Below are 20771 nucleotides of genomic sequence, written 5' to 3'. Positions count from 1 at the left end.
CAGGTTTGGGGGGTTTGCGCTCAGGAGGCGGTGTTCAGTTGCAGTCACCATTCCCGCAATAAATCTTCGGCAGGCCTGCTGTGAGTCCGAGATTATTGTGGTTGCCTTAGTTTGAGTATTAGCCAGCGCTATGGCCACTTCTTCCGCCTCCTGACTAGTACTTTTGGAAATTGTTGTGCTGGTGAGGCATTTGTCTTTTGTCACCACCGCCATCATTGATCTCTTCTGTTTGCAGCTTGCTGCGTCTGCATACACTGTTCCCTCGTCGTTGCTATAAGTCTTATCTAAGTGGAACATTCGCGAAATAGGCATTATTGTGGAAATGCAGGGCGTCATGCGGTTCGCCATTTCCCCTAATTGCTTAATATTTTTCTTATTCTTTTAGTTTTTAAAATTTCGTTCCACCTATTATCTCCATCTACGCTGTTATAACGACTCCATTTGGAACTTTCAGAAAACCTGGATTATTGTGGAAATGCAGGGCTTTGCACGGTTAGCCATTTTCCGTAATTTTTCTTCATATTTTTCTTATATTTTAGTGTTTCACAATGGCTTTGTATCAATTATCTAATTTACGCTGATATAAAGATTATGGATGGAACTTCCGCAAAATCTGCATTATTCTTGAAATGCAGGTGGTTGTACGGTTTGCCATTTTCCGTAATTTTTCATATTTTCGTTATTCATTATTTTTTTAAATTTCGTTCGACCAATATTCTTTATTTACGCTATTATAACGACTACAGGTGAAAATCTCATGCGTTATACGTTTTGCTATTTTGCGTATTTTTCAATATTTTTCTAGTTTTTTAGTTTCTTAAAATTTTGTCTGACCAATTATCTCCATTTACATTACTATAACGTTTACTTTTGGAACTTTCCCGAAAACTGCATTATTGTGGAAATGCAGGGCGTTACACGGTTCGCCAGTTTTCGTAATTATATTATTTTTTTCTTATTTTTTTAGTTCATCGAAATTTTGTTCCACCAGTTATCTCTATTTACGACGTTATAGCGATTACAGGTGGGACTTCATGCAAAGATAGTCTTCATGCCGCTACCGTGGACATTCACATTGTGCTGGCGGGGAATTTAAACGTGGACGTTTCGCGGCTCAATGAGAGCTGTCAGCTGTACTCAATGGTCGAGCGTTTTGGGTTTGTTACAACGACAGTGAAAGGCTACGACGCGGGACGGAAACGGACAGCCACATGCTTGTCCACTGGAAACAACCTCGAGTCCTTCTAGGTTTTAACTCCCTATGTTCAGACGCGGGCCATTCTCTCGAAGGGAAAAAGAGCGGGAATCGAAGGAGCATCTGACGGAGCAGAAGCGTGAATGGGTGCAAAAACAACAAAAATCTGCTACCGCCACCGTTTCCACCACACGTTCCAGCTCGCCGAGTAGCTGGGAATCTCTCCCGCATGAACAGCAACGTTGACGTGAACCAACATTTCTTGTTCAGCCTCAAGGGCTTTCGGAGCGACAATTTTGGCGGTGACTTTCACTTCTAAGCGCGCGCATAACTGATTGCCGGTTTATCATGCACGAGTTGGGAGTGGAGGGAAGTGGGAGGTGCACGCGCAAACGTAGGTTTCATGCCCTCACTGATGGCATGTCTCTTGTGCTGGCGGAAGGTTTGAAAGTGTACGACCACCACCCCGATGCGAACTTTCCCAGGGTCCTCAGTGGTCGAGCGTATTGGGTTGGTGTATTACGCAGACACTAAGATGCCTACGACGCGGGAGCGAAACAGACAGCTCCATGGTGGCCCACTAGAATAAATTTCGAATCATTCAAAGTTTGAATAGGCTAAATGCTAAGTGCTCGATCGCAGATTACAAACAAACGTGTTTTGTTTTCTGCATTTCGTGTACTTCGTCCAGCTTCGCAGCTCATCCTTGTTTACAGATTTGAAGGGTACTAATTTTTTAGTCTGTTTTTTGTCAGCCTTACAATACTCAAGCTTCGTACTGCCCAGCGCATGGTAAAATTATTCGACCAAGTTTTGCGCCCAACAAATCAGAGTCCGACATTTGGGGTATTAGAGCGAAAGCTTTCATATGCCACATATTTCAAGGTCTTTCATCACGTCGCAAGTGATTTTCAACCATGGCAGCGCAAGCTGCGCTTTTCTTTACTGTCACTGATTCGCTCGCTGAGAGCCTCACTGCTGCGTACTACGTGACAGACGAGGAAGATAGGGCTGCTTTGCCTGCACATGACCCCTCACCGCCGGCTGGGTCGTCTTTGAGTGCACTCCAGCGCAAGCGAACCACGTGACTAGGCGAGGGTTCAACGGCTGCTTCGTCGGAGCTTGATTTCCCATGGCCGTACACTAAGCCTGTCCTCCACTCTGTGTTCCCTCGACTCGACTGAGTGGAGGATACTGCAATGCTTTTACATGCGAAAATCGCTTTCAAGGATCTCCTCGACTAGAGGCTCGAGTGGTGGAGGGATACGGGCATCAGTCTCGCTATCGATGGTGCGCCCACTGGGCTGTTTGTGCGTGCCAGAGAATGCCCTTGAGCGCTAACGAAAGGATGAATCCAGCCCTCCAGTAGATAAAGCTAGACGGCAGACTGCGGAATCTCAAGAAAACGGTAATTTTCCCGAAACACTGTGGGCATAGTCTTTGCTTTCGCTTGTGATGACTAGGTTTACAACTGTTACACCTGGGGTGCTATTCCAGAAGGCCCGAGATTGGGCGTAACTCGGGAGACGAGCTCTTGCGACGCCCACGTAACGTAATGATAATATTTCTAGGCGGAGTTCAGGCGCTTTAAAAATGCAATTTATGCTATTTGCTGATTATTGGTGTAACGTAACTGGTCCAGGGCAGCGCGCACCAAGGAGGCGCGACTTGTGCGTGGCGTATTTTTCACTGCGTTCTCTCGCTCCACTGCTGCACTGGTGGCTACTGGGGGCAAGCAAATCCAACTACTTAACTTTATCTCGCTTTTATTTTATTAATGTGCACTTCACTATAAAGTTCGTTTATATTTAATTTTTGGCGTTAATATGAGCTTTTTGTTTAAAATATACCGTCCTTAGAAACAGCTTCTGCCCATTTCTGCCGTCGGTAGCAGACAATGCGATCACGTGACTAAGGCCGACTGGCAAAAAAAGAAAGCGGGTGATGGGAACGTGCCACATTCAAAGTAACTGCTGCTCGGTGTTATCGAAACCCTCCGTCCGCTTTTCGATACGAAATTTCTCAAGGGCACTTACGTCTGCTTACGTATTTGCAAGGCGAAAGCTTGGCGATATTTAATAACAAGTGATACATTGTACTTGCGATAATTCTTAACTGATATATCGCACTTGCGTATTTTTCCTCGCTTTCATTTTTTGTCTTTCAGCATGAATTTTGGCATTACTTCGACCGGCTTCTTTTCTGCTACACCCTGTTTGCGTCAGTTTCTTCTCTTTCATTTCGTAATGAACTCGTCAGCAAGAAGACTGGCACACACCACAGCCTCCCTATAATCGGATTTCTGCGCGGCTGGTGTGCGACTGTCCTTCTCATGTGCCGTCACGTTCACGCGTCACGCTGAACGCATTATTGTACAACTTTTACTTTTCGCATTCACAGTTTTGTGACTTTTCAAAACCAGGCCCATTCGCACCTCAAAGCTCCCAAATGCAGGCAAGTCACCCAAGTGGACATTTGCTAGGAATAAAGGAATAGTAACAACACAGCTTTTCAAATTTGTTTCTTTTATTTCGCTTTGCACTTTACAGCTCTTTTTCGACGAAGCTCTCTACAGTCTATAATTTTTTATGGACCATATGGATCTTATAATGGATGCCATAACTCCCCCCCTATTTCTTCATCCTCCTCCTGGTATACCACGCTGTTTCTTTCGGTCTTAACTCTCCCCTTCACAAGCTTTGCATACGCTTCCTCCTGCCAGAAGACGAAGACGCTGAACAAAACCCGTTTAAATGCGTAGAGATCGCCTCCGATTTTAGATACACGCTGTTTATTATATGCTATCCTACAAGTAACGTTTTCGCAAAAAAGGTGTCACGCACAACGCCTCAAGCGAAACCGCCTGCTGCCCTGGCGGTTGATGAAGCGCACGGTCATGCAACGCCACATTCGAAAGTTTTGCTAGCAGACGGCAACTGAAGCACGGCCACTCGATGAAAACCTCCTTTCTATTGAGCGGCCGCTTCTGCTGCAGATGGATAAGCAGGACCTGCAGAAGCCATGGTCGGCGCACCACGTAAAAACAGGCGGAAAACATGTCTGCAATGTTACTATTGCGCACACATCGGCTGACTGTCGACTGGGGGCGGTCGCTGGTACGGTCGCTACCAACGCTTCCGTGGAAGGTGTCCGTCTCGTAAAACTGCGGCGCACACAACACTTGGCCCTCAGCAGTCATGGAGCGAAAGCCACCTCAAAGTCGTCGCAAAGAGTGTCAGGCGCCGGATGACTGCACAGCCAATGCATGGTACTTTCGAGAGACGAAAAAGGGCTTGAAATTCCTCCTCCGTTAAAGAAGAAACTCTGTCGGGATAGATATATTCCTGCTGCGGCGACCATGAACAATGAACTACGCCATAGCAGCCACCACCACGAGCGCCACGAGTTCAACTCGGTCGTGCAATATCCATCCCGAGTTTCCTCCGAGTTCTCGTGTCAATCAAACACACCTAGCCCATTCGTGGGAGCGGAATAGCGACCGAAGCCCCACCCGACCATGGCTGCCATGGCGTCCACTTCGCCGGTGGGGTAGCGTCGCAGTCACGAAGTCACTTGCATTTGATGCTCCGGTAACAAAGCTTACCAGCAAAACAATGAGCGAAGTCCCCAGACCACCGTCAGTCAAATGCTGCCACAGTCGCCGGGGTTTTCGGCCCGAAAGAAGAGTTCGCTGTACTCCGAACGGTAGGAGCGGCCATGATGAGAAGTTTTCCCACGGCAGCCGTATTCATACACGGTAAAAACACAATCGACGACAGATGACACACTTGCAACGTCTAAAACGCTCTCATCAATGTTGAAACACGCTCATGACCCGCTCAATGGGGGCGATGTCTTGTACTACGCCCGCCGTGCGCACGGAAACAAAGGCGGTCACGTTTGACAGAGAAGGGCGCGTTTCCTTCGTATACAGTGAACTCTTCTGCTTACTTCGTTTGGCCTTGCGCTGAGCTGCACTGGAGCCACCCTCAAACCATGTAGCAAACACATTTCAGTGGAAGAACAGAACACCAAGAAAATCGGAGCTGCCTCGCACCACTTTTAGAGGGCGGAGCTTTGAAAGAAGGCTAGGGCAGGCCGGAGTTTTAAAAGAAATAGCTGGGTTACCTACTTTACGCAATAGAGTGCATATTGCAACTCGATTCTAGACGGCGCTGCACGTCCATGTTCGCACAAGCCATACTTTTTCAACGTGAGTTGCCTCAACTGCGTGCGCTGATAACTCCATGCTCCGCGCGATTGCGCCGGTGTTGCACGGGCTTCATATGATGATCTACTATCATTACGTTATTAACTCCAGCAGCTGAAAACTCGGGAGCGAGCTATCTTGGGCCTTGTAGAATAGCGCCCCTGAGCCATGTTTCTTTCTCGTTATTGTCGATTCGGTACACAGAACACGTTGCTGTAGCATTATTCCGCCAAAAATACACTCCCCACGTAAACAGGGTAGCCAAGTCAGGGAACTCATTTAGTTTAAGGAAAACTCCGAACGCCCCAAACACCAGCTACGGCTGTGTGCCAGGAAATAGAAAAGCTCCCGTTTATTGCAGGCGTTTACACTGGAGGTACAGAGGTTAGATTGTTGAGCAGACTGTACAGTCTCCATTTGAGGACGTCGTGCCACACTTCCGTGGCCCCTCCTGGGAAAAGGCGCCAAGCCAGAGAGAATGCTACTTCAGGCACTTCACCGCCACCCTGCAGATACATGTTGATGCTGTTGATGGAGACAGGGGCCGGTACGTCCGCATTCATCAGGAAGGAACCGCTGGCATCATTTTCAGAGATCGGGTTTGTAGCGTTGACAACCTACGGAGTTTACAAGAAATTGTATCAAAGGAAGCATACATTACGTACGCAGGCGTCTTTGAAATATTGCCTACCATTCGTTGTATAGTGACCTTGTTATGAACCTTTACTCAAGGTAGGAAAGCATCCTACTCCCTTACTCAGTATTCAACGTGGGAAGAGCACTCACAGCTCTAACAAAAGGGAGCATGCAGGATTTACTTTTACACATTGCCTTTCATTCAGTGATCCAGTTCTCAGTGTAGTCTTGTTAAATTGTCTTGTCAATACATCGCTCTAACGCATAAGGAAAACCGATCGTATATAGTATTTGCATTCAAAAAGAGGTCCTCTTCACCACTAGCTGTAGGAGCGGCGCTGGCTGCAACCCCCAAGCGCAAGATACAGTATACTAAACAGAAATACGCCCATTTACCTGCTCTGCTCCTGCTTCCAGCCCGATGCCGCGTGAACAGAGTTTCGGGCGGCACTCCAGCGTCTCGGGCTGGCCAGCCAGACCCTGATGGACCTGCCTTTCCCGACGGGCCCCAACTCCATTTGGCGGGAAGCATACAACGGCTGCAGCCCTATGCCTGCCAGCCAGCCTTACGCACTCCTTATCTATTTTTTTTTTCTCTCTCTCTCTCCCTCTTTCTCTGTCCCCATTTGTTCTCACCTATCCCCTTTCTCACCTATCACCTATTCCCCTTATCCCCTTCCCCCAACTGGGTTGTATGCTGGTGAAATCCAAATGAGTTCAAAATATCCCCAGTCCACTTCTTTTCCACTTTCTGTATCAATAAATCACTCACTCACTCACTCACTCACTCACTCACTCACTCACTCACTCGCCCATTTACGCGTGCTTACTCCATGGCACGACAATGCGCGCGTACGTCGTTATTATGCTCCTATGTGGTTGCGCCTTAATTCTTGTTTTAGGGGCGAAGCTCCTTAAGGCGTGGGTCTGTCCATCCTCGACGTATGTATGTAGCCACCTCTAGTTTAGTTCTTGGATTGTTAACTAGATGGCGTGGCTACCTCTAGTTTAGTTCTTGGATTGTTTACTAGATGGCGTGGCTACCTCTAGTTTAGTTCTTGGATTGTTTACTAGATGGCGGTACTTGTATATGATGAAAAGATGCGCTTGGATTGTTTACTAGATGGCGTGGCTACCTCTAGTTTAGTTCTTGGATTGTTTACTAGATGGCGGGGAGCGTTGTAATAAAATCCGTTCGCTGTTGGCGCGTGCTCGGAGTCGCCCGATGGATAAGGCTGCAGATGTGCGAGCCCGCGAGGCAGAAGCGCTCCGTGAAGCTGCGCGACGCCGCCGCCAAGATCCTGCCGTACGAGAGCGGGAGGCCGAAGCGTGTCGTCTGGCTGCGCGACGACGCCGCCAAGATCCCAGCGTTCGAGAACGAGAGGCCCAAGCGTCGCGGCAACGGCGCGAGGACCCTGCCGTAGGCGAAGCGGCACGGCTGCGGCGCGAAGAGGATCTCCAAAACGTCAGAGAACGGGAAGCGGCGAGAAAGCGCGCGTGTCGGCAGGCAGACCCCGATGCAGTGAGAGCTCGTGAGGCGTCTGCAAAACGCATCAGCCGAGCTCAGCCCCAAGGTGCCGACGCGCGGTTTAAGCGAGACTTTCAGACGTTACGTTCGGACACAGATGTAGTGGGCGAACTTTCACTGAGGAGTCACGCTTTTACCGATGATTTCCCCTCAGGAGCTTCGCCCACTCATCATCATTCACCCCGTGGATATGCTGTGAATTTTTTTATGTAGAATTGATTTGGAAGAACTACGGATTTGTTGCCACCTTACAACGAAGCTTTCGCATACGTTCTTAGGGGAGAATAAGGGGAATGCCCGAACAGGGAAATGTCCGCGAAAAACACGTGCACGTAGAACCGCCGGGTAAAGAGAGAAGGCGTTGCTCGGGAAAAGCCGAGGTGCGGAAGGAGATTGAGAGGGAGTGGTGTCGGCCCATGGAGTTGTATTAAATCCGGAGGGAGGGGTGGACGGCGCAACGCAGCAGCACCCGAGGCGGGGGATTTCGTAGGGTGGAGGTGTCGTAGAACGCCACACAGCTGCTCTGTCCGCTACTCACTGGACACCATCGGCCGGTAGGACGCAGCAGTTGAGTGCGTTATTCTGGCCTGCACCTCGGTCAATCGTATTCGCCTTCGTAAATGTGTGCAACTTTGCAAAACCGCAACGGCTTCGCTGCGTAATCCGCTACCAGGTCAATGGTTCGGCTCACCATTTTCGTTAACTTATGCCTGCGAATCGGCACGCAACTTTTACTTGCGCACCTAACAGGATTTTTGAATGGAATGTTTCCTTTCATAGAATGGCTGCTTTAGTTGATGCCGATAGGGACGCATCCCGGTTGGAGTCTTTGTGATCACTAGGAAGCCGACAGGGCGACGCACAGCGATCGTTACGATTTTATTGCGCTACCTTGCGGGGTTTGCTACGCGATAGCACTCATACTTAATTATACTTAGTTTTACTTAATTAGGTTTCTGTTCACCAGTGAGGTAAGCCGCATCACGTTTCAAATGCCCGTTCCGGTAAGATATCTGCTTAAACCGCCCGCCCTTTTCTTTTCAGGCCCCTGCCTAGCCATAGTGTCTCAGTGTACGCCTAGAAAAACTGATAATAACCTTTACAGATATAATTCTTTCAATGATGGTGTAAAATGCATTTTTCACTGTTTTTAGTGCGGCTCAATTTGAACGTTTTTGCAAAGTGGGAAAGCCGGAAGGGAAACATTTCTCCATTGAAGAGCACTTACGACCCAGCTTAAAATAAACTGCCAACAACGCTAGCTTCTCGAGTATTAATTGTAGGGTTTAACACGCCGACGCAACGCAGGCGATGAGGCGCACCGTAGTGGAGGGCTACGGATTAATTTCGACCACCTGGGGATCTTTAACGTGCGCCGAAATCTCGTACACACGGGCGGTTTTGCTTTTCGCCTCCATCAGAAAAGCGGCCGCCGCCGCCGGGAATCGAACCCGCGACCTCGTGCTCAGCAGCGCAACGCCTTAGCCACTGAGCCACCGCGGTGGGTTAGCTTCGCAAGGATCTTGTCACATTCCATTGAGTGGTGTTTGGCATTGCAGGCCAATACTCCAGTGCCATTAGCTATGTCAAGGCTACGTATCAGCTTTAGACTAGTCGCGTTCCAAGAATTTCTTTCGATAAACGTTCGCGCCGACCCTTAACAACAAGCAACATTATGCTCTGTCGAAGCAAATCATAAACTGAAAATGATTCAATGCCGGTTACTGACACACCGCTAATTCCTACAATATTTTCAGTTCATTTACGCTAACCATTTTCATTCTCCACTCGCTGGTCAAGTCCTGGCCTGTAGTATCGCCTTCTCCAATTACCGCGTGATACGAGGAAGCAAAGCCATCGCTTAAGCTCATATCCCGGTACACAAAATTCAGTGTGCCCTAAATAGTTTGCGGGAACACAAAAAATTTGCCGCGCTTTCGAGGCGCTTTTTCAAAGAAAGTGCTACGAGTTGTGCCGCGCCTCCGCCAGATGGCGCCACGGGTCCCACGACCGAGAGAAGACACAGTGAAACATCCCCCTCGCGAGGGGCACGATCAAATGCAGAGCATTTCCGGGGGCGCACGACTTTAAGTAGTTTGCGTTACGTTAATGTTGTTGCACTTGTGGCAACTGCTGACGAGAGAGCGCTCGTCAGCAGTAATTTGAATGAGTCAACGATATAAGGCGCGTTCGTAGCGTCCCAATCTGTGTCGGCTTTGTGGCGCAGTGGGTAGAGCACCATGAACCTTGCGTTCCGCCCGCAGGGTCGAGGGATCGAAACCGGGCGCCGGATAGTATTTTTTTTATATATATAGTAGGGAGGGGTACGGTGCGGACTACGGACGTCAACGCGGGTGACATCGTGAGTTACTGAAATGCTCTGCATTTAAAAGCCAAGGCCAGACGGTTTGACGACGAAATTCTCTAAGCGGTTTCAGGACCAGCTTTTCTCACTATTTTTACGGCATACAGTAGGGGCTATTTTTGGTCGACATTCGTTTCGACGCGGTTTTGTTATTCACCATCGCCTAAGTCAAGCGCACAACTATTCTGAATTATAAGAACACTGCCAGTACCAGTTATGTATTGACGTTTTGCCTCAACTACGCCTTTTTTTTTTTTTTTTTGCTCAGCAATGTTTACAAGTATGAATTACGGTGCCAGATACAGTAGTTTGGAAAGGTTTTGCCAATATAAACACCTTTTCAAGACTTCTGTCAGCTTTTGGCCCTGTGGCTGAGTCGAGAGACAGACAGACGGACAAACCAAACTTTTCGGGTTTAAGTAATCCGAGAAAGACTAGGAACTAAAATTTTGTTCTGCACCAACGTATCATCCTATTCAGCGAGTCAGTGCCGGCACAGGGCACTCGGCAAGGGCCATTCATGCACTCGCAACAGCACTCTGCAACACAGCATACGAACCTTGAACGTGACCGTGACCCTTGCCCCGGCTGTGCTGATGATGACACCCGTCTTTCCATAACACGTCTTCCATGGCCTCGTGATCTTCAGGGCGGTCTCCGGCGCCATCAGGTCCAGCTGAACCATTCTTGTTTCATTGCGGCAGTACAGGTGCAATGGCCCAAATGGCCGCAGCAAATCAAAGCCCGAATAACGTGCCGCCTCGACCGTGATGAAGCCCGGCACGAGATCTAGCGGTGCCGCCGCTCCTGGTTCCGAGTAGTTGTGCGGTAGCTGCTTGATGACCTCATTCAGAAGGCGTTCAACGTCGAGGCCTTCGAAGCTGCAGGTACCTGCAGGTTTCGTATAATATCATTAGCTCGATCACTTTTTCATAGCTATTCATTTGCTGTCCGCGCCTATTCTCACCGAAATGTCTTCTCAGACCTCAAACACATAACTTCGCATTGTCGAACGCTCGCGTCGTCCCGTGATACTTTGCTCCGTGCTCTGCTTGCTGCACTTATCTCCTGACCCTTCCATTTCAGCATCATTATCATTATCATCATCATCACCAGCCTATCTACGCCCACTGCAGGGCAAAGGCTTCTCCCATTAATCTCCAATTACCCCGGTCCTTTGCTAACTGCGACCAATTTATCCCCACAAACTTCTTGATCTCATCGGCCCATCTAACTTTCGGCCGCCCCCTGCAACGCTTGCCTTCTCTAGGGATCCATTACGTTACCCTTAATGACCAACGGTTATCTTGCCTTCGCATTACCTGCCCTGCCCACGTCCAATTCTTCTTCTTAATCTCTACTAATATGTCCTTAAAACGCGTTTTTTTTTTCCTTACCCATTCCAATCTCTTCTTGCCTCTTAATGTTATACCTATCATCTTCCGTTCCATTGCGCGCTGAGTCATTCTTAAATTTAAGTCGAACCCTCTTAGTGAGCCCCCAAGTTTCTGCCCCGTAGGTGAGTACCGGTAAGATGCAGCTGTCATACACTTTCTTCTTTAGGGACAATGGTAGGCTGCCATTCATTATCTGAGAATGTCTGCCGTATGCAGTCCACCCCATTCTTATCCTTCTAATTATTTCTGCCTGATGGTTGGGATCCGGGGTTACAACTTGGCCTAAGTATATATATTCGCTTACCACTTCCACTGCCTCGCCACCTATTTCAAACCGCTGTGCTGTCCGGAGGTTATTGATCGTTACTTTGGTTTTCTGCATATTCATTTTCAGTGTGACGGTTCTACTCTGTTTGTCCAGTGCGGAAAGCATGCTTTGCAATTCGTCCCCCGAGTTATTTAGCAAGGGAACGTAATCAGCAAATCTGAGATTACTGAGGTATTCTCCATTAACCCTTACTCCCACCTGTTCCCAATCCAACGTTCTGAATACTTGTTGTAAACATGCTCGTAATAACATAGGAGAGATTGTGTCTCCTTGTCTGACGCCCTTCCTTATAGGTATTTTACTGCTCCCCTTACGGAGGATGATGATAGCTGTGGACCCATTGTAGATATCTTCTAGTATTCTTACTTAATGCTCATCTACCCCCTGTTTCCGTAATGCCTGAATGACTGCTAGGGTTTCTACCGAGTCAAATGCTTTCATATAATCTATGAAGGCTATATATAGGGGTTCAGAATACTCAGCCCACTTCTCTATCACCTGATTGATCGTGTGAATATGGTCCATTGTTGAATACCCTTTACGGAACTATGATTGATCTTTAGGTTGACTGAAATCTAAGGTTGCAGAAATTCTGTTAGCGATTACCTTGTACCTTGTAGATTACCTTGTAGATTACCTTGTACCTTGTACCTTGTACCTTGTAGCGAGTACCTTGTAGACGACTGACAGTAAGCTGATCGGCCTGTAATTTTTCAAGTCCTTCATGCCACTTTTCGTATGAATTAGGATGATGTTCGCGTTCTTCCAAGCCTTCTTTTTAGCAGCGGTAGCAGCGGTGGCGTAGAGGTAGAGCACCCTTCCCTTTAGAAGATCCTAATTTTGTAGCGTAAGCTACACTGGCCGAGGTTGAGCAGTTTCGCGTGGACCCTGAAGGGCCGTGCTGTGCAAGCACGAGGAGCATTGGATTGGATTGGAATGGATTGGATTGGATTGGATAGGATAGGATAGGATAGGATAGGATAGGATAGGATAGGATAGGATAGGATAGGATAGGATTGGGTTGGAAATCCAATTGAAGTACGGGTGTGTAGAGAATGGGGTCTGCACATTCGCCGGTCTGCGCATTCCAGAGGAGTGACATCATAACCGCCGCAGACGCACTGGAGCCGGTGCGTGTCCAGCTGTGCGTCTCCGTTGCGCAGTGGCCAAGTCTGAGGCTGCGCCGGAGCCGCTTGATAGCCGTTTCACGCGGCTGCTGGAGTGCCGTGCTGCGCATGCGCGAGGAGCAGTGACTGGACTGGACTGGACTGGACTGGACCGGACCGGACCGGACCGGACTGGACTGGACTGGACTGGACTAGATTGGATTGGATTGCTGAACCTTAGCTCACGATATAGTATACGTATAGCCTGGCGTAGCTGAGCTAAGCCACTGCTAATTTTTGTGTACGCTCTAGGTGTTGTTTCAGTGCGCAGTACTTAGGCGTCCGTTACTGTGGTTTGGCGGCGTCACCGGCTTTGTGATCGAGCGAACGAAAGGTACACCGAAGACTGAAAGAAAACGGAGGATGAAAGTGTGGCGAAAGTGTGACGTGTAGGGCGGTATGCTGAGGCGGCACGAGACGCTGTTGGGCTGTCATATTTTGATTTCTCCAACCGACAGGGTAAAAGGGACAGTTATCGTCTTTGCCAATGCCTCCGCTCCGTTGTCAGACTAGACGCCGCACGCAACAGCCGCGTCACATCAGGGAGGAGCTTTGCGCCGATCCTCTCTTGCATACGTCATCATGCGAACGACAATTAAAATTTGGAGCCGCATATCTCGGAGCACAGACACGCTAGAAGAATTCTTACAACTGACACGGCGTATAAATACGACTGTCTCTAACTTCTCAATACAAACATACCCAAACACTACAATGAACAAGAGTTAATTATTAATTTTTAGTTAATTGGGCTGCGGACAGCGATAATTATCATTTCACTTTGTGTCCCCCTGGCCACATAACTTATAGGCACAGGTGGTCTTCTCGTGCCTCCCGGTGTCTTGTTTTAAGAAAACCATAAAGCTTAATTTTGAACACCCCGTATATTACCCGGTATATTACTCTTACCAAAATGCGGTTTTCCTCACTTTCTTGATTATTCATCAACGAGCGGCGTCCCCGACATGGTTACCACCAATGTGCGGGTATACGTGTTCCAGTTGTGTTATTTGTGCTCGGCGGAGAGCGACATGATGACTGCCATTGGCTTCTACGAGAGAGAAGGGTATAAAGAAAGGTGCGAGTTACCCCTGTACACGGCAATGCTGAGAGCTAAACTCTCCAGACTTCGGACCACCGTGGACAGCTCTACACAACGCAGCCTCGCCTCTACGCTCCACCGTTCCCGTCGAGATCTCCTTCCCGGACGCAGCATGACGCCAAGATACTGGGTTTGTGTTGCGGCTCGTGCGCGGTGGTCCCACTCACATGTACTGGCAACGCTTCTTCTTCCGTGGCGGCGGAACTTCTTCTCTGTCCTCTCTTTTCCTCACTATACTTTTCCCTACTCTATTTTTCCCTTCCACATTCCTATCCCTTTCTAGTCCCCTCCCCTTACCCTCAGCGGACCTGATAAGGTGTCGGCAACCCACGTCAGGCAGTTTCGGGCGCCTTTCATCCAACTATTCCGTTCCAAAAACCTCATAGCATAACGTAGCATCTCGGACTTAAGAAGCCTCTCACCGGGCGGGTACCCTAACATCAGCACCTCACCCAAATAAAGTTTATTCATCATCATCATCATCAACAACAACAACAACTGTTCTTAAAAAACTCTTCATACCTATGTAATTCAGCTAAGTCATACATATGTTGTGTTGATGACCCCTCTAATAGAAGTTTTCGTGCTCTTTAGAAAACACCTTGCCTTTGGAGGGGTTATTTCAGCCTGAACTCCTGACATTCATCTAGCTCTGTTCCTATTGGCCGCAGGTCCAACTGGTCTACGTTGCAGTAGCGGGGTTCGCACGAAAACGTGGCTGTCTCACGAATTGCGCTGTTTGCGTCATCATCGGAAATAGATTACTCTGCCGCACGAGCGGGCGCCGCAACTATTACTTCGCATGTAAAAAAAACCCGCATACAACGTCGTCATTTTTGTTTTTGCGCTCGCTCGGCCGGCAACGAATCGGTAAAATACCCAACTCGGAGTTTGGATAGAACGTTGCCACTCAGCACGGTGTCAGCACGTGACATTCAGTTAGAAAAACGTATCCTGCAGAACGCGCTTTCACGGCACTCTGCATGGGCAAAAGCATCCACGCAAGACGACGACGAAAACATGGTAGTTACGATCCAATCCCTAGCACTCTCCAAAAGCCACCGAACGCCAATCCGAGTGCACTTCTACCCTTCAAACGGGCGCAACACATGTGATGTCCTAATCGTACGGAAACGTGACACGCGTGTAAAGCAACGGCGAGAGAAATCTGTATATTTTCTGTGCGTTTGCTGTCGTTATTCATCGCGTTGACTAATAGGGTTGGGTGTGTGCTCTTATATGCATGATATGTTTCCATAATAACATTTACTTGGAAGTCAGCGTTTGTCCTGCGTGCCTTTTTTCATACTCGTGCTTTCCGCTGCGCTACTCTTAATCCTGGGTGACCAACCGACCGAATCCCGCACTCCGCTTCATTAATCCTTTTCCCTTTGAAGGGTCAAGATATATGGTATGTTCATACGGTGAGGTCCCTTAAGAACACCAAACCCAAAAGTCGCCACCTTCGCGCGAGTCTATACTCAGTGGCGTAGCCAGATTATTTGTTGGCGTGGAGGCAGAGGGGTGTCGGCCTCGACCTTTTGGCAAAGGAAAAGGGAAACAGGAGTCATCCCCATTATATTCACTTGTGTGCTTGTGTGTGCGCAGCATTTAACGTACTAAGGTGTATACAATAGACTCTCTTTAAGACGAACTCGGTTAAGACGAATTTCGTGGTTACGATGAATGACACTTTTGCAAAAAAGTGTCATGCACAGTGCAAAAAAGTCCCGTTAAAGACGAACTTCTGAAAATGCGGACACGTTTTCATAGTCCCTTAATTCGAGTTCGTCTTAACGCGAATTTATTGCGTATATTTTAGCCGTGCCGGCACGTATTAGGCGCAATTTTAATTCCCTCACCTGTGTAAGTTCCAAAACAGGAGCCTACCCGCCGCGGTGGCTCAGTGGCTAAGGCGCTGCGCTGCTGAGCACAAGGTCGCGGGTTCGATTCCCGGCCGCGGCGGCCGCTTTTCTGATGGAGGCGAAAAGCAAAAACGCCCGTGTGTACGAGATTTCGGCGCACGTTAAAGATCCCCAGGTGGTCAAAATTAATCCGGAGCCCTCCACTACGGCGCGCCTCATCGCCTGCGTTGCGTCGGCGCGTTAAACCCTACAATCAATCAATCAATCAATCAAAACAGGAGCCTTCAGGATCTACTTGGGATGACAATAATTACAAAAGCCGCATATCCCAATAACACGAAGCATTCGTCACACTTCCGCCCTTTGCATTAACAGGGCTGGCGATGAAAGCGTGAGGGGCTATGCACAGGTGCATGCGATATGCATAAATTTTGAATAACTACGCTTCCATCAGCTAACATAGGACCAGCGTCTTGAGCCCCTTAAAGTGTCACCGCGAAAGACGAATACGCCAAGAAAAAAAACTGACAGATCCACGTTGTTTTATCAGTTTCGTGCCTTGTGCACTCGTCTCTTGCCCCGCCCCTTCAGAGTATTCAACCGTTACCGACTCGTACACTTGTACGAGTCGGTACACTTGTACGAGTGCATTCTCCTGCTGGGCTCGCGTCATTATGTTTCTCTCAAAACGGTTTATTGTCGGCGAAGAAATTTGCCCGAATGAGCTGCATTCATTACGTGCTAAGGGAACGATGAAAACAATGAGTGGAGCTGGAATTAAAATCAATTGTTAAATAGTTTATCACTTACTTGTCGACGCTGGGAACAATACCCCGAAAAGTATCAAAGCGGAGACTTGGTGTTTCATCTCCACTGTCGGAGCACTGTTGGGGAAAGCGTAAAATTCACCGTAAGAAAACAATTTTGACAAGATAAAGACACAATAACTTTAAATAGTCCAGTTGGGCGCCAGCCCTGAAACATTACGAAAGGAATGGGTTTTTCGGTGAGCTGGCAGGCGTGACGATTGAGTGAAGGGGGGGGGGGTGAAAGGGAGGGGTAATGTGAGCGCCATAGTGAATGCGTAAATACCTGGGCAGTATATTTCCTACATTCAGCTGGTTTCACTCCTAACCGCCGGCAACAATAGACGTAAACTTCTCCATAATCACATTCCCACACTTTTGCTTGTAAAAAACCACGTGACAACATGCAGATGCTAACACATCTATAGGAGCACCTGGTACCTACTAAGAGAGGGCTTTGAACGACAAACATGCCGGAACAGGCACTAATACAAGAAAGATGAACGCAGTGGACCAGCGCTATTGGCTAACAACAGACGGTGTACTGTTAACAAGACGAGTAAATACGTAAAAGGTTCAAATATTTTTTGTCTAACGACGATGATGGTTTAAACACGAAGCTTAAGTCCTTGCTTGCGAAAGTCAAATGGCGAAGTGCCAGAGTAAAGGCGCTCCAAGGAAAGTTCGACCGTCAAGGATCTAAGCGCGAACTGGCTGAGAGTGAAAGTCCAAGCGACAACGATGGATGTGCAAACACTTCCTGAAAGTCAAAGTCCTAAATCAAAACAGCCCGAGTACGAAGTCAACGTCCGCGCAACGAACTCAAAGGGAATGCTCAGCGACCCGAGTTTGTCAGAATGGCCCAATCGTATAGACGTCGGCTTCATAACTCGTGAGACCCAAGTTCGATTCCGAATGCGGCAAGCGTTTTTTCTTGTTTTATCATCATCATCATCATCATCATCATGTTCCATCCCATTGTGTAGTTGGCTTTCCTGCAGCGCATTTTGGTTACGACACCGCCATCAGTGAGACTTCTTATAAGAAACCTTCCCTTCAAAATTTGCGAGCAAGTTGCCCCTAAGCAGTGGTGTACGATAGGGGAAGCGTGTGCCATACAGATCAATCACGATATCAAGTCTAGTTTAAAGCGTCGGTAAGTTCAAGTTTCTTCGTGACATCATACCTCTAGCTAATCCAACCAACCACACATATCGTATTATTGAGGTGGAAAAACGCTCTCATTACCCAGCGTACACTGCGTCCTACTAGCCGTGGAGTCTACAGCAACGCACCACACGCACACGTCGCCTAGCAACACCGCCTTGTGCACATTGCCAAGCACGTTTATGCGGAGTGATCTCTAATTATGCGCTTGCCCCCGGCCTGCAGCGCCCCCTAGAAGCTGCGGCATTTACAGCAACGCATGAACTTTTGAAATGCCACAAAGTGTTCCGGATGTTTATCGAAGCAAGTCACCACCTACGTGTCCCTCACCCTCAATAATTGTCGTTTTACTCTCTGATTGACCTGGTTTTAATCTACTGTAGTCTGTTCAACCGGAAAGCAGTGCGTAGCATGTCACGTACCACGAAAGTTCCGGGCGAGGGGCTAATGATGTTTCATGTTTAAACGATTATGGACACCTGAAAACCGCGTAGGCAGGAAACTGGGGGCTGACATGCTTTTTTCCCTGAAAATTACGTCCAAAAACGACAACGTGTACCTTCCTTTGCGGGCAGCTCATGCCGCTTCCCTTTGTTTCCCTCTCCCTTCCCTCCCCATCATATTCTTCCCTCTCATGTATATCCAGGGCCCTCCTTTCATCAGTCCATCTTTCGCCTTCTCCTTCCACACACCTCCTTCCCTGCCCTCTTCATCCTCCCATTCTCCTCGCTGATGCTCCATCCCCTTCCCTTCGCCTTACGAACATGTGCTACGCCGGTGCTACACGGCGGTTTCGAAGGCCTTTCGAAGGCCTATCCATCGACTTCCCCATTGTAAATACATAGGGCGCACTCGTACGTAAGTGAGCGTACAATCGGCACTTGCAAGTTGCAGTGTACCACAGGCATTACAGACTTCATGGTCGTTTGAGCACGCTAATTACAGAACTGCCAATTAGGCTAGTAGCAAAGTGCGTTCCCTCTAACTTCCCTCCTTTTTGGCGATGCCAGCGGAGTCATAACAAAGGAGAGAACACACAAAGAAAAAATTCCCCCGCACCTCCCCGAGGGGGATTGTGAGGATGCAGAAATGCATTGGGTGCACCGATGAGTGTGATGCGATTAATGGCGAAGAGAGAGGCGAGAGTGTGAGCGCAATCATTTATTTTTTTCTTTTCCCACACCCGTCATTTCCGCTTCGTTATAGAGAAGCGTCTTCGAGACCGCGTTGAGCGCAACCGCCAACTGCAGAGGATCGTTCACGTCAAAGTCGTCGGGAATCGTTTCGAACTCACCGTCAGCATCATCGACGTCGTCTTCCTGCGGTTCCTCTCTTTCGCCGCCGTCATCGAAGTGATCGAGCCGACTCCAATCGACCCGAACGTTGACGGCGCGATACAGCGGGGTGTGTTCCAGGTGCTTGAGCCAAGCCAGGATGTTGCCGCGCTTCACCAACCCGCGCTTGTACGTTGCCGGACTCATCAGCCTCCGCTTGATGTGAACGTCGAACGCAACGTCCTCGGGTACCATGCGAGGAAGGCACCGCACAACCTTCGATACGTCGATGGGCACGTTCACCGCCTGTCCCTTGATTCCAAACTGCCCGTTGCCTCGAGTCAGCCGCCTGATGCTCATGAAGGGGAGTCGAGGCGCGATGAGCCGCTCTTCGACCGGGTTCAGATCGGGAAGATGCGCCGGCCGAGGAGGATAACTGTAGCCAAAACTCACGCAGCCCTCCTCTTCGCAGCTTTGTCTTCTTCTCCTTCTTCTTCTTCAGCGGTTCCCCTACGGGAAGATGACGATGGTGGTTGAACGCGAAGCTATCTCGTGATGGATTGTTTGGTTGGCCAATCCCTAGGGGCATCATGCCACAATCATCATCAGACGCGCTGCGGACGCCGGCGAAGGGACGCACGACAACCCCCGACTATAATGCATTTCTGCATAAAAAAATTAAGTGGGCCTGTGGAATGTGTTGTGGCTTTTCACTTATAAATGTGTGTTAAGGATGCTTACTGAGCCCTGCATGAGTATTTTGGGCATGATTGTTACAAAACAACAGTTAGAGGAGCAGCAAAGTGCGTCCGCTCTTGATGATGATGATGGTGGTGGTGGTGGTGGTGGTGAAAAACTTCGTCTCTGTTCAGGCGGAGACACTGCATGGCAGTGGTAGTGTCCTCGTCTCCTCAGACGGCGGTCAGGAATCCATGGGCCCTGGCGGCGTCTTCCGCCAGCCGGACGACTGCTGTTCGGACGTCGGTTTGGGAGCTGAGCAGCGCGGCTTCCCATTGTTCGTGTCCTGTGATGCGTACACCTGATGTGGGTGTCTCTGGTTTACAGGGACACGCCCAACGTGCTCATTGTTTGGCGCTGTGAACGCGTGCGTGCCCCCAGTTACAAAAACCAAAAATAAAAAAAAAACGCAAAAGTTAATGACTGATGTAACAATGAGAGGGCACGTTCTGAGATTTTTCATTCTGTCATATTTGTAATCAGTACATCATAAAGAGTGCTTAGGTGTCCTCACAATTTTTGTTATCTACTCTTCCCATAGCCTATGATATTACTCTTCCTTTTTTTCCTCTCTTTTGCCCTGCTTCTTTGTATTCCCTTAGGCGAATGCATGCCAGCAGACCTCTCTGCTTTCTTCTAATAAAGAGCGCTCTCTCTCTCTCTCTCTCTCTCTCTCTCTCTCTCTCTCTTGTCAAATGACGTGACTGTGTTCTTTATTTTTTTGAGTGAGGCTATAGTAGTTTCTTACAATGTGAATTCCTCTTAATTGCACAACGGTGTAATTAAGTGGGTGACGCCAGCCGTAAAGGCAACGTAACTTTCGGAAGTAGCTTCAGTAGCCGGGTTTGAATCGGGTAGTTCTTTCCTTTCCTTTCGACTTTTGATTTGTGTACAAACTTCACCCAATTTCTTAGGAGTCGAGAACGCAACCTGAACATTATTCAAATTGGCGTAGAATGGGGCTAGTTGGTGATGTTTCATATTGAATTGCGCT

The 20771-nt window shown here is 48.6% G+C and overlaps 1 protein-coding gene across 1 annotated transcript; it reads right to left on the bottom strand.

Annotated features, from left to right (window-relative positions):
- Positions 1–5761: 5761 nt before the first annotated feature.
- Positions 5762–16671, bottom strand: LOC144166406 (uncharacterized). Its single transcript, XM_077695930.1, has 3 exons — positions 16603–16671; positions 10494–10825; positions 5762–6022 (listed from the first exon to the last, which is right to left on the bottom strand). Exons 1-3 carry the CDS (start codon positions 16658–16660, stop codon positions 5771–5773), a joined length of 642 nt encoding a protein of 213 aa, XP_077552056.1. The 5' UTR covers positions 16661–16671; the 3' UTR covers positions 5762–5770.
- Positions 16672–20771: the final 4100 nt, after the last annotated feature.

Source organism: Haemaphysalis longicornis, unplaced genomic scaffold (assembly GCF_048455015.1).
Source record: "Haemaphysalis longicornis isolate Haplotype H1 unplaced genomic scaffold, Haemaphysalis longicornis Haplotype H1 scaffold_17, whole genome shotgun sequence".
Taxonomy (NCBI): Eukaryota; Metazoa; Arthropoda; class Arachnida; order Ixodida; family Ixodidae; genus Haemaphysalis; species Haemaphysalis longicornis.
The sequence above is the reverse complement of the archived record's forward strand: the minus strand, read 5'-3'. Positions and strand labels throughout refer to the sequence as shown.